The sequence below is a fragment of the Rhamphochromis sp. 'chilingali' genome (genome assembly GCF_963969265.1).
Source record: "Rhamphochromis sp. 'chilingali' genome assembly, chromosome: 11".
In the NCBI taxonomy this organism is placed as follows: Eukaryota; Metazoa; Chordata; class Actinopteri; order Cichliformes; family Cichlidae; genus Rhamphochromis; species Rhamphochromis sp. 'chilingali'.
In genome coordinates this window covers 24,979,838-24,993,062 of record NC_137938.1, presented here as the reverse complement: position 1 = coordinate 24,993,062, position 13,225 = coordinate 24,979,838, and the positions used below count along the sequence as shown (strand labels likewise).

The 13,225-nt window shown below is 42.8% G+C and overlaps 1 protein-coding gene across 1 annotated transcript; it reads left to right on the top strand.

Annotated features, from left to right (window-relative positions):
• Positions 1-4,539: 4,539 nt before the first annotated feature.
• LOC308405776 (triosephosphate isomerase B-like) lies at positions 4,540-9,801 on the top strand. The gene is made up of 7 exons (XM_080896520.1): positions 4,540-4,694; positions 7,789-7,912; positions 8,600-8,684; positions 8,803-8,935; positions 9,154-9,239; positions 9,319-9,406; positions 9,484-9,801. The coding sequence occupies exons 1-7, from the start codon at positions 4,586-4,588 to the stop codon at positions 9,600-9,602; spliced, it is 744 nt and encodes a 247-aa protein (XP_080752646.1). The 5' UTR covers positions 4,540-4,585; the 3' UTR covers positions 9,603-9,801.
• Positions 9,802-13,225: the final 3,424 nt, after the last annotated feature.

The following is a 13,225-nucleotide window of genomic DNA, read 5'->3' as shown; positions in this document are numbered from 1 at the left end:
GCCTGGCCCGGCCTCTGCTGCATCCTCCACGCCGTCGCCTGGCCCGGCCTCTGCTGCATCCTCCACGCCGTCGCCTGGCCCGGCCTCTGCTGCATCCTCCACGCCGTCGCCTGGCCCGGCCTCTGCTGCATCCTCCACGCCGTCGCCTGGTCCAGCGCATGCTTCGGCTTCATCCGCTTCACCTGGTCCAGCCACTGCTTCATCCTCGCCTGGTCCAGCCTCCGCATCACCTGCAGTGGCCTCCTCTTCAGCTTCCTCATCAGCTGCTTTGCCTGGTCCAGCTTCAGCATCCTCATCAGCTGTCTCGTCTGGTCCGGCCTCTGTGTCTTCATCCTCGTCTGGTCCGGCCTCTGTGTCTTCATCCTCGTCTGGTCCGGCTTCGCCTGGCCCGGCTTCGGCCTCCTCAGCTGCTTCGCCTGGTCCAGCCTCCGCATCAGCGTCGTCTGGTCCAGCCTCCGCTTCAGCTGGGGCTGCAGGGGCCACGCAGCCTTCAGGTCCCCTACTACCACCTCCACATCGTCGGTCATCTGCCTGGCCGCTTGTTGGGCATCTCCGCCACCGTGGACGCCCTCCTGAACGCCCCCGCTGCCTTCCGCGTGGCCGGCCCCCGGATCTGCTCTGTCGCCGCCACTGCCTTCCGCGTGGCCGGCCCCCGGATCTGCTCTGTCGCCGCCACTGCCTTCCGCGTGGCCGGCCCCCGGATCTGCTCTGTCGCCGCCACTGCCTTCCGCGTGGCCGGCCCCCGGAACTGTTTGCCCGTCGTCGCAGTTGCCGTCCACACGGTCGGCCCCCGGAACTGAACCGTTTTGGCCTCCTGCGCTGTCGGCCTCCGGGTCGGCCCCCTGAACTTGACCTTCTGGGTCTTTCTGGGCTCTGTCCCTCCTTCCTGGTCCCCCGCCGCCCTCCCTGGTGGGGTTGTTTTCTGTTTTTGGCTGTTTTTTGTGCTTCTGTTGGGCGGTCTGGAGCCCGCCCTTGGGGGGGGGGGGGGGGGTACTGTCATGGTCCTGGGTCGGTGACCCAGCGCTTTTAGTTATCATTTTCTAGATGATGATGATGATTGTTTGAGTTCTGTGTGTTATATTTGGTCTGCCTTTGAGTCTGTCTCTGTCTATGGTGTCACCCCATCTGTTTGTGAATCTGTCTGTTTAGTTCAATGTCTTGCCTGGTTCCATGTGTCTGAGTTTCCTGTTTTATTGTGAAGGTTTGTGTCATATGTGAGTGTGCTCAGTTACGTTTCCCCTGTCTCGTCAGCTGTGATTTCTCCCAGGTGTGTTCCCCTTCTGTCTCTCATCCCTTGATTTCTGCCGTCTGTGTATTTAAGCCCTGTGTTTCTCTGTGTCAGTGTCGCGTCGTACCCTCAACTAGCTGTGTTCTGCTTCTATGTTCCTAGTGTTTCTTTCCAGTGTTTCAGTCCTTGGTTCCTCTGTTCTGACTTTTGGTTTTCTTTTGGTGAGTTTAGTTGTACGAGGTTTTTCCCAGCAATAAAGCTGCGCCTTAAGTTTCACTTCCGTGTCTGAGTTCTGCATTTTGGGTCCACCACTCCTGCTTGCCTGCCACACAGCGATTCATGACAGAAACAAAATGAAGAAAACAATGAAAAATTATTTTTAGCTCACCTTCATGCACGTGCAGCAGGTAAGGCTTCACAATACAGACTTCAAGCACAGACAATGATGCAAAACACACAAAGCAACTCAGTGATTTCTGAAGGGCAGAGGATTATTCTGCAGCAATCAAATGAATCACCTGAACTTAACTCAGCAGAGTGCTGAAGACAAAACTGGATCCACAAAAAACAGCCTGGCAGAGCATCTTAAAGGAGGAAACCCAACTTTGCTTTTTGCTGATGATAGCGATAATTTGTCCGATTACATGTGAGCCTTTTTAAAAAAAAAAAAAAAAAAAAAAAAATTTTGTTAAATGCCTTGAATTAAAGCTGAACCACTTTCAGCACATAAACATGGTGGGTGATAAATATGAGGACTTTGAAATGATTGTGTCTGCTCAGAAGAAAGAAAAAATTAAGAACACACACAAACTTGGACAATTTACCATAATTGTGCAAGGTGACAGATGCAATATCACTGGTTGCACATTTGTGCAAAAAGGAGGTGTGTTGTTTCAGAAGAACAGGTTGCAACTGATGATATTTCACAAGAAAACACAAGAATGCATACTGAGAGACGCCCTTGAACTAATGAAGTTGATCTTTTCAACATTTCTGACTTTTTTCCCCAAAAAATCGGACTTTGAGGTCAAAGTCACTGGCATCAGATTTGTTTGAGGTTTTTTAGTAAATGTACCTACAGTATGAATTTGAAGTTCCACATCTCTCAAGTTATCATGTTCAAGAGATTTTCAGAAAACCTGATCTCTTACCTTGATCTTGAGGTTTAGGTGACTGAGATTCAAATTCTTCCAGTACTTTTAGTAAATGCACTTATGATATGAATTAGAAAATCCTAGCTGAAATCTTTCTCAATTTACTGTATTCACAAGATTTTCAGAAAATTTGACCAAGGTCAGGGGTCAAACTCATCCGAGATTTGGTTTCAGTTTGAAAATCACCTCATTCTCAAGTTATTGAAGTCACGAACTTTGGTGTCCATGCTGTCTGCCCGCCTGCCTGGCAGGGTAACAACAATGCCTCGTTAGCCTTTAACAGCTGAGTGATAAAAATTGTTTTTTATTTCTCATTTTGACTATAACGTTGAAATAACTACTGCCAATTAGTGCACGACCTGCTGCACCCTCTACAAAATACCTTGTGTAGATGAGTCTGAGACATTTTGCTTCAGAATCGTTTTTAGTACCAAGGGATTCATTTTTCTCTTTCTGTACATAAACTGCTGTGTGAGAAATACGAGGCCTGTGAAGGATCTATTAAGAAAGAAAGAAAAAACACACTCAATCCCAGAAGAGTTGGCTGCAATGGTGCAACGTGAAATTGCCGGCAGTGAATGGATGCAATGTTGATGGTTACATTACTGTGTAGTAAAAATGGAGGTGTGTTGTATAAAAAAATGAGGTTGCAGCTAATGGTATTTTACAAGAATGTACAGAGAAACACATACCAAGAAACCCCCGAGGACTGAGACAGTTCACCCTTTTCTCAACACTTTATTCTCAAAATGAATAAAACACTTCAATGTTTCTTTTTTAACATGGTCCTAATACTCTGAAACCAGGGTAAGAAGGGCAAGAAAAAACCCCCCCATTAACGATCAAGTTAAAATGTTCAACTAATCATCAAAGTGATCTGAGGTCATGTCGCCCAGCTCTACCAAATGCACAGATTCACTCATTTCATGACAAAGCACTGATATAATCTATGTAACTTTTAAAGAAAAGTCAGAGCATTATGTCATGTAGATGTGTTTGTATGGTTTTCAGTGGCTGAAACATATTAATAAGACAAAAGCTGCTGGATGACAATCTTATTGGACACTGGACGCTGAGCTGCTGTGCAGGAGAAAAAGAATAAGACCACGGAGAAGATCCATGGAAGTAGTGAAGGAGGGTTGGTCAGGCAGAAGAGGATGATGGAGGCAGGGAGAGATGGAGGCAGATGATTCACTTTGGTGACCCCTAAAAAAAGCAGCTGAAAGAAAACAAAGAGGATTATCATCAAGAAAGATGAAGAAAACAATAAAAAAGAATTTGTGTGTGTAGGTTCTCAGTCATCCAGGTCGTGGGAATCTAAGGAGCTTGGAAAGAAAACCGAGTGGACTTCTTTAAGTGTCTTGAAGATGTTTCACCTAGCATTCGGGAAGCTTCTTCAATTCTAAAACCAAATGCTGGAGATTCCCAGGTATTTAAACTCAAGTTCCCAAAAAGTTTATTCTGTTCATCTAAACGTAGTGTTTTCAGCGAGGTTGACTAACCATGACCTCTCGGCCCAATATTAGTCATGTTGGTTTTAGTCGTTATGCAAATGTTATGTTATGTTATGAAAACACTAAATCCAGGTGAACAGAATCAGCTGTTTGGGATTTCCTTACCTGGATGATTCAGCATGCATCAAGACCTAGAGGGAGTTGTCCCTTCAGACGGTTGTTGACCAATTATTGAACATGTGCCAGTCCACAGAGACTCCTGCCTGACCTCATGTGTCAACCAACCCATTAACAGTGCGAACAAGAAGGGGCTCAGAGCAAGGTCAGTGATGTAAGCCCACCCTCACCTTGAAGTCATCTGTCACTCTTGCCTCACCTCTCCTGACTTCCTCAAAGAGTGCCACACTTCCTCTCATGGTACCCATTCGTATGCCGTCTCACAATGAAACTCTGAATTTATTAGAAATAAAAGTGAAAATAAATGGAAAATGCTCTCTCATTTGCTATAAAAGACCATTTACCACACGACACATGAGCACATCATAACACAACTCATCTCTTCCTCTAAATAAGGTACAACTACATTTATGGGCATGCCAGGATGAACCAATGGCACTGAGAAAGAGGAGGGGTTAAATCTCTCGCATTAATAAATACCCCGAGCTGCTCTCTTACCCTAAAAGAGAAGGACCCCTGTTGGCTTTGTAGTGTTTTAATCCTCAGAAAAAAATCCACAAAGACCTGCAAACATGACCAGAAAATTCTTTGTTTGTGGAAACTGGAAGATGAACGGCAGCAAGAAAAGCATCGGGGAGCTCATCCAGACCCTGAACACTGCAAAGCTGGACCCCAATGTCGGTATGTGTCTTCTTTTTTTTTCTTTTTTTTTTTCCATTCAACCCTTTATTTCATTTTTAAATGAAAATCACAGAAAACGTATTTGTCTTCTGATATTATTTCTCCATTTGAAGGTTCACCATTTAGACACTTGTTGCACTATTTTCAGTTAATTTAAGCTTTTCTCCTTGTATTCATGTCACAACTCCATGGTCAAAATTACTCTTTAGTTCAACGGGGAAAAAATCACAGACACATTTAATGCCAGGAGCATCTGCAAAAGTTCAGGAGTACTTTGAGGTCATTTTAAACCTCATTAAAAATGTGAGGAAAGATGAGGAAAGCTCTGGAGAATTTTTCATCAGTCCAGCCAGCAGCTGTCTGCTGAGGAAACGCAAAGTACACTGAAGTCAGGCTGGTTGTTAAGGTGTTGCTCTTTCATGAGCAGACCACAAGTTTTTAAACAACAATGAATGAATCAGTTATTGAAACCAACAACTGATTCATTCGTTTTGCTCTTCAGAGTTCACTAAAAGTTTTTGTGCTATAAATATACTCACCTTTTAAAACTGGGTTATTTTTTCAAAGAAAAGTGTGTACTATCTTATCATTAACACAATACAAGGAAACAAAGATAAACTACTTATGGTTATTTATCAGATATTTGAAACAATTGATATCAAAGGCTACAAGGCTTTACGTGGAAATGATTTATTAAGCGTTAGTCCATGGGCGTTTCTCACTATGCATTCTTGTGAAATATCATTAGCTGCAACTTGAGTCAATGGCACAACACACCTCCACAAACATGTAACGGTCGATATTTCATCAATCCATTGTCAGCTGTTTCACCTTGCACAATTGTGGCCAGCTCTTCCCAGTGAGTGTATATTCGGAAGTTTTCAATCTGTACATACAGTTTTCTGCAACATCTTGTAGGAAAACTTCCTTTAAGAAAAGCCGCTGAGAGGCTAAGTTGGGCTTTTTACTGTGACTCATTCAACAAAGTGGATTCTTCCTTAGATGGATGATGATTTTATTCAAACAAACAGGAAAGAAACCAAACATTTCATTCCAATCAGTCAGTGATGCATGAGTGATGAGAATAGGATCAACAGAAAATATCTGAGGACTACTCATCCTCTCTCTTTCCATGCCACCTGAGGCGTGACCAGGTAATTAAGGTGAAGCAATTACTGTTTGTTGAAGTTGCCCATAGTGACAAATGTGAGTCAAAACAATAACCAGAAATACATACTTTAGCTGCTACATACCTATAACAAGTTGTGTTTATGTGCTAAAAATAAGAAAAAATCCCTGTTTATTAAAACCAGTTCTGTGGTTCGATGTCACTAAGTCATCTACACGAGACATTTTGTGTAGCCTGAATTTAAAAGCTTTGCTTTAAATGAAAAAGTGTTTGTGTAAAAGCAGAAAAGGAAAAGCACTCACTTTTAATATTGTCGTGTGAAAAGCCGAAGACCAGAAATGAACTTTTTCAATAATACCACATCAAAGGTGGAAACTAATAACAATTTATAATGATAATGATGGAACAGCAAACTTCTAAACAAACATCTAAAAGCAAAGACTCCTGATCCAGTATGAAACCAGCCGCTGACAGTTTTGTTATGGTGTTATCACGTAACATCTAAAATAACATATCTGATTTTTTTCTATGTGAGATTGAAACCTGTCTGTGATCATCGTCAGTGTTTAGTTGCTCCAATGAAATGCAAATGGGATCCCTGTATCACAGCCTTTACTGAAACTTCTCACACTCACAAACTCACTTAAATTTGACTATTAACTGACTTGAATGAAATCTAAGATATGACAGTAGCGCGTGAAAAAAATCTTCCCAGACATTATCATCCATATTCATTATTCATGCCCTTGTTGACAGGTTTATGATCAAGGTCAACCATAGGGTCAGAAATAATGGCTATTATGCCAGTGTTGCAGTAAGAAGCAATTACTTGACATATATGACATAAAAACATGTTTCACTGCCAAAATAAAACTTAACCTGTATACATAGGTCAACACAAATGGGTCTATAGGTCAAATGCTTAACATAACAATTCCCACTTTACTTATAAAAGCACTTTCATTATATTCCAATGTTATAAGCCATTAAAAAACAACAATACATCCCAAAGCAAATGCACAGGCTTCAGTCCCTCTTCACTGTGTACAAGCCTATACTAATGGAGGGAAACTGATAAGAAGAGAAGTCAAGGTCTGGTATGGAGAAGGCACTTCCATGTCACAGGGATGCATGGTATATACTGACTGGTCAGTATTTAAAGACTTAAATGATTTAACTGAAGCAGTATACCCATGTTAAAAAATACTCTAATAAAAGTTGAAGTACAGAAGCAACTTTTTTAGTCAAGTAAAAGTGAAAAGGTACAGGCTCTGAAATGTACTCAAGTAGATTCAGTAGATTTTCTTAGTATGCACGCAGTGATCAGCTGACCTACAGGTCTTTGTGGATTTACACAACTGAATTCAACAAGATGTAAGCATACAAACTACCCAGCATTTTCACGCAACATTTGAATAACAGAGTGAGCATAGCTTAGTTTGTTTTGCAGGAATATCAACTATGTGATTAAAATTACGACATCGCATGAAAGCTTTAATTCTGCACTTTATCAAGTGCAACTGAACAATCCTTACCTTCTTCCTCTCCTATTCATCTGTCTTCCTAAATCTTTCTCCATCTCTGAGTGAAGTTAGCTCTCTCTCTTTTCTCTCCCTGTGAAATACAGCAGCTGGTCGTTTAGCAACACTGTGGGACGAACTGCACACAAACAGTTATTGCAGACCAACGTCAAGAGTGACGTAGTTTAGTTTAGTTTTTCTTCGGCTGCCTTTTCCTAATCAGATGTCAAGAGATGCCGCTTTATGTTGAGCCATCACAACCACATTACTAATGACCACTGTTTCTCTGAAGAACCAAAAGGAAGTGTCAAACTCCAGCTAGTTCACGGTCGTAAATATTGTAATATTTAGTTTTAATATTTACTGTGTTTGTGCCCTGATAAATAAATGGACTACATATCTGTAACCCAAGTATTGTGTTTTCTCTCTCTCTCTCTTTAAATAGAGGTGGTGTGTGCTGCTCCAGCCATCTATCTGGAACTAACAAGGTCCAAACTGGATCCCAAGTTCAGCGTGGCTGCTCAGAACTGCTACATAGTTCCCAGTGGTGGCTTCACTGGAGAGATCAGGTACACAGTGCACTTTATTCTGCTTAAGAGTTATTTGGTATCATGGTGCTAGCTATGGGTGCTAAAAGTCTGTATCCAAATTCTGGATCTTAGGAAAAGCAGAGCATCACAGCATGATGTTTCCTTTTATACATTTTAGCTCCATTTACACAAATATAATAACGGTAAATAAACTGGTTCTTATATAGTGCTCTTCTACGCTACCTGAGCACTAAAAGCACTTTATTCACCCACTCATGCAGCACTTTTTCTATGTGAGTGCTTTCTATCGAACATTCACACACATTCTGATTCATCAGAGAGAAACTTGGGCTTAATATCAGGGGTATTAGCAGATTGAAACACCAACCTTTCAATTAGTAGATGACCTGCTCTACCTACAGCCAACCAAGGTATGGGTTAGGACTTAAATACCTTGTGACTCACAATTCAACACTGTATGCATTTATATATGACCACGATGGTGACGGCTAACATGTTCAAATCCACTTCCAAGTGGGACTTTATCATGTTTTGCTCAATCTCTTATCCTTGAAACTCAACCTTGTGAAAATCACTATCCTCACACAGTTAGGACAACCATCCATCACAGTCAAATACAACTAATGACTGGGTCATAATACTGTTTATCAATGAAAAAAAGAAAATAATCAGTTTATCTTCATGGGAATGCTTCTGGTCTTCCAGCCCTGCAATGATCAAGGACTGTGGTATGGACTGGGTGGTCCTGGGACACTCTACAAGGCGCCACATCTTTGGAGAGAGTAATGAGGTAACTACAGATAAATTTATCCTGTTCATTTAGTTTTTCACCTGCAAATGTAAAGAACTGAATTCCTCAAAACAAGTAAAACACACAAAACATGTTTCATTGCCTCCTGTGCTGTTAGTTCATTGGCCAGAAGGTAGCTCACGCTCAGGAGAACGATCTCGGTGTGATCGTCTGCATCGGAGAGACGCGGGAAGAGAAGGAGAAAGGCATCACAGATCAGGTCATCTTTGCTCAGATGAAAGCCATCGCAGGTATGCAGCTCCTCACACTGTCACTGGGTTTTTATGTGCACATGAGAGCTGGAATGTTGAATTGTTATAGGCAAGTTTTATCAATTTGGTTCACAATAAAATTCAAAATAAAATGTATTTTTATTGCCACCAAATCACAACAACGGTTGCCTAAAGGCACTTTATACTGTAATGTCAAGACCCTACAATAATATAAAGATCGCATGTCTCTTTAACAGACAACGTAAAGGACTGGAACAAGGTCGTGCTGGCCTATGAGGCTGGGTGGGCCATTGGCACTGGGAACGCTGCCTCTCCTCAACACGTAAATATTACAAATCACTGAATATTTAACATATTGTGTTTACCGTTTCTAACATAATGTCTCCTGTGTGATATATCAGGTGCAGCAGATTCATGCCAAAGTGAGGGAGTGGCTGAAGAACAACGTGTCTGAGGCGGTAGCCAACTCTGTAAGGATCATCTACGGAGGTCAGTGCTGTGCTGGGTAGCTGTTTTGCTTTGAGTCCCACGTTGATCTCTTCTCACACATCGCTTCTTCTTCTCAGGTTCAGTGAGAGGTGATACCTGCAGAGAACTTGCCGCCCAGAAGGACATTGATGGTTTCATTGTGGGCAAAGGCTCCCTGAAGCCAGAGTTCATTGACATCATCAACGCTAAGGCATAAAATGTGGACAACTGCAGTGTGATTGGATTAGAGTCCAACTCCATTCAGACGGTTCAGTTCTGCATCCCTCTCTCTCAGCACTTAGTCCTCTTTCCCTTTTTCATTTAAAGTATTTGTGATGATGACATTCCCTCCTTTTCCTTTATTATTTAAAAACATTTTTTTATTTGATTATATATTTTGTCACAAAGACATGGGATAGGGGTGGAAAGCTGTAAGGAAACATAATAAATATAAATGATTTAAATACTATTTCAGTGTCTTGTCTCATTTTTAAATCCTTTCATAACAGTATTCATTTTAGTCTCAGACTGGTTCAGACTAGTTGCCTTGTACCTGACCATTTTCAGAGGAATGCTTTTTTTATTTTTGAAGTTGAAGCTCAGATATAAAAACAGCAGCTAAGTCAAGGAAGGAACCAGTGTTACTGCTAATTTTATCAGCAGTCACATTGTCAATAAACACTACAGATATATATATATATTTCTTGGGGGAGTCCTGAGAGCACAGCTAATAATGAGCGACTCATTTTATGAGCTTTGGGTGGGTTTCAAATATAAATGTGAAACATCTAGGGTTGCATAATAAATATATATATATATATATATATATATATATATATATATATATATATATATATATATATATATATATATATATATATATATATAAAAAAAAAAATATAAAAAAAAAAAAAAACACCCAGCACGCCCCTGCGGGCGGTTTATCCTTCAAGCTCGGGTCCTCTACCAGAGGCCTGGGAGCTTGAGGGTCCTGCGCAGTATCTTAGCTGTTCCCAGGACTGCGCTCTTCTGGACAGAGATCTCCGATGTTGTTCCCGGGATCTGCTGGAGCCACTCGCCTAGCTTGGGAGTCGCCGCACCTAGTGCTCCGATTACCACGGGGACCACCGTTACCTTCACCCTCCACATCCTCTCGAGCTCTTCTCTGAGCCCTTGGTATTTCTCCAGCTTCTCGTGTTCCTTCTTCCTGATATTGCTGTCATTCGGAACCGCTACATCGATCACTACGGCCGTCTTCTTCTGTTTGTCTACCACCACTATGTCCGGTTGGTTAGCCACCACCATTTTGTCCGTCTGTATCTGGAAGTCCCACAGGATCTTAGCTCGGTCATTCTCCACCACCCTTGGGGGCATCTCCCATTTTGACCTCGGGACTTCCAGGTTATACTCGGCACAGATGTTCCTGTACACTATGCCGGCCACTTGGTTATGGCGTTCCATGTATGCCTTGCCTGCTAGCATCTTGCACCCTGCTGTTATGTGCTGGATTGTCTCTGGGGCATCTTTACACAGCCTGCACCTGGGGTCTTGCCTGGTGTGATAGACCCCAGCCTCTATGGATCTTGTGCTCCCATGATTAGTGCTTCTGTGCTGTCTTTCAGTCCAGCTTTGTCCAGCCACTGGTAGGATTTCTGGATATCAGCCACCTCCTCTATCTGCCGGTGGTACATACCGTGCAGGGGCCTGTCCTTCCATGATGGTTCCTCGTCTCCCTCCTCTTTCTTGGGTTTCTGCTGCCTGAGGTGTTCACTGAGCACTCGGTCAGTTGGGGCCATCATATATATATATATATATATATATATATATCCTTAGGTGTTTATCATATAATCCAATGACTTGTACATGTGAAATGCAACAAAAGGAATAAGGCTAATCATAGTTTATCAGCACTCATGAGTGTTAGATAAGGTAAACATGCAGATTAGATGTTAAATGGGAACTATAGCACAGTTTGCAAAGATTTTACAGTGTACAAAACATGTAGGTGTGGAAGGAAATGAGTGCAGTTTATCGGTGAACAGGAAATCAGACTACCGTATTTTCACGACCATAAGACTCACCGTACTAAAAGGCGCAGTCTCAGTTATGTGTGCCATTACTGTATTTAACACACACATAAGGCGCACCTGATTATAGGGCGCATACAAGTATGCGTGTTTAAAAATAAAGCGGGAGCAAAACTGAGTTAGGTACTCACATTTTTATTACCGGTAATTGTCATCATCATCAGCATACAAACATACAAGTATGCGTATTTAAAAATGAAGCGGGAGCAAAACTGAGTTAGGTACTCACATTTTTATTACCGGTAATTGTCATCAATCAAACCCATCGAAGTCCTCATCCTCTGTGTCTGAATTGAACAGCTGTGCTAAATCTCCATCAAACATTCCAGGTTCACTTTCTTCACCGTCAGAGTCACTTTCCGTGCCGTGCGGCTCCTCGGAAATGATGCCGGCTTTTGCGAAAGCTCGAACAACAGTGCCAGCAGACATGTTAGCCCAAGCATCTACAATCCATTGGCAAATTGTGGCGTAAATCGCCCGGCGCTGCCTTCCACTCTTGGTGAAACTGTGGTCTCCATCGGTCATCCATCGCTCCCACGCCGCTCGCAGCCTTACTTTGAACGGGCGGTTCACACCGATGTCCAGCGGCTGGAGTTCCTTTGTCAGGCCTCCCGGAATGACAGCAAGCTCACAGTTCATTTGTTTCACTAGCTTTTTCACATTGGCTGTGAGATGGGCACGCATAGAGTCACAGATCAACAGCGATGGTGATGCGTGGAAAAAACCACCTGGTCTCCTTACATACACCTCCCTCAGCCAGTCTTTCATCATTTCCTCATCCATCCAGCCCTTTTCATTTGCCTTAATGATTATTCCTGCTGGAAACTTCTCTTTAGGCAAAGTCTTTCTCTTAAAAATCACCATAGGCGGCAGTTTCTGTCCATTAGCATGGCAGCCAAGCACAACAGTAAAAGAAGACTTTTCGTGCCCCGTTGTGCATATAGCTACCGTGCTGGTCCCCTTCTTCTCCACAGTGTGACTCACCGGGATGTCAAAAGTGAGCGGGACCTCGTCCATGTTTGTGATGTGGCTGGGCTGGATGTTTTTGTCGGCGATGTGTTTGCTGCAGTAGGAGCGGAAGATGGCCAGCTTTTCATTACCGGTATAATCCGCTGGAAGTTGCTGCGCTACCGTAGTCCTGGTCCGGATGGAAAAATGGCACCGTTTCATAAAACGAAAGCACCAAGACGGACCTCCTCGGAAATGTTCAATTTTCATTTCTTCTGCTAGCGAAACTGCTTTTAGTCGAATGGTGACCGTCGAAACGCTTCTCCCGCTCGTTCTTTGCTCGATGATCCACCGCTCGAGTCTTTCCTCCAACTCGGGCCACCTCGCCTTATGTCCGCGGAAACTCAGCTGCGTCTTCTTGACCTGTCGGAGCTTGTTTTCCAGCTTCCTCCACTTGCGAACCATCGATTCATTAATCTTAAATTCTCTCGCGGCTGCTCGATTTCCATGTTCCTCCGCGTAGCTGATGGCCTTCAGTTTAAACTGTGCTTCATAAGCGTGTCTCTTTGCCATTTTCAGGGTTGCTAAAACAACGATGTTCCACATAATCGCACATACCTGACCTTTTATACAGGTATGTGCGATTGTCCGGTATATACGATCAACGCCCACACTTCACCCTTTAGCGTTCTCATGGTGTTCTCTACTACGTCCTCCTTACAACACACAGGGCGCACTGCACTATAGGGTGCGCCGCACTTTTTAAAGAAAATCTAAGGCTTTTATGTGCGCCTTATAGTTGCAA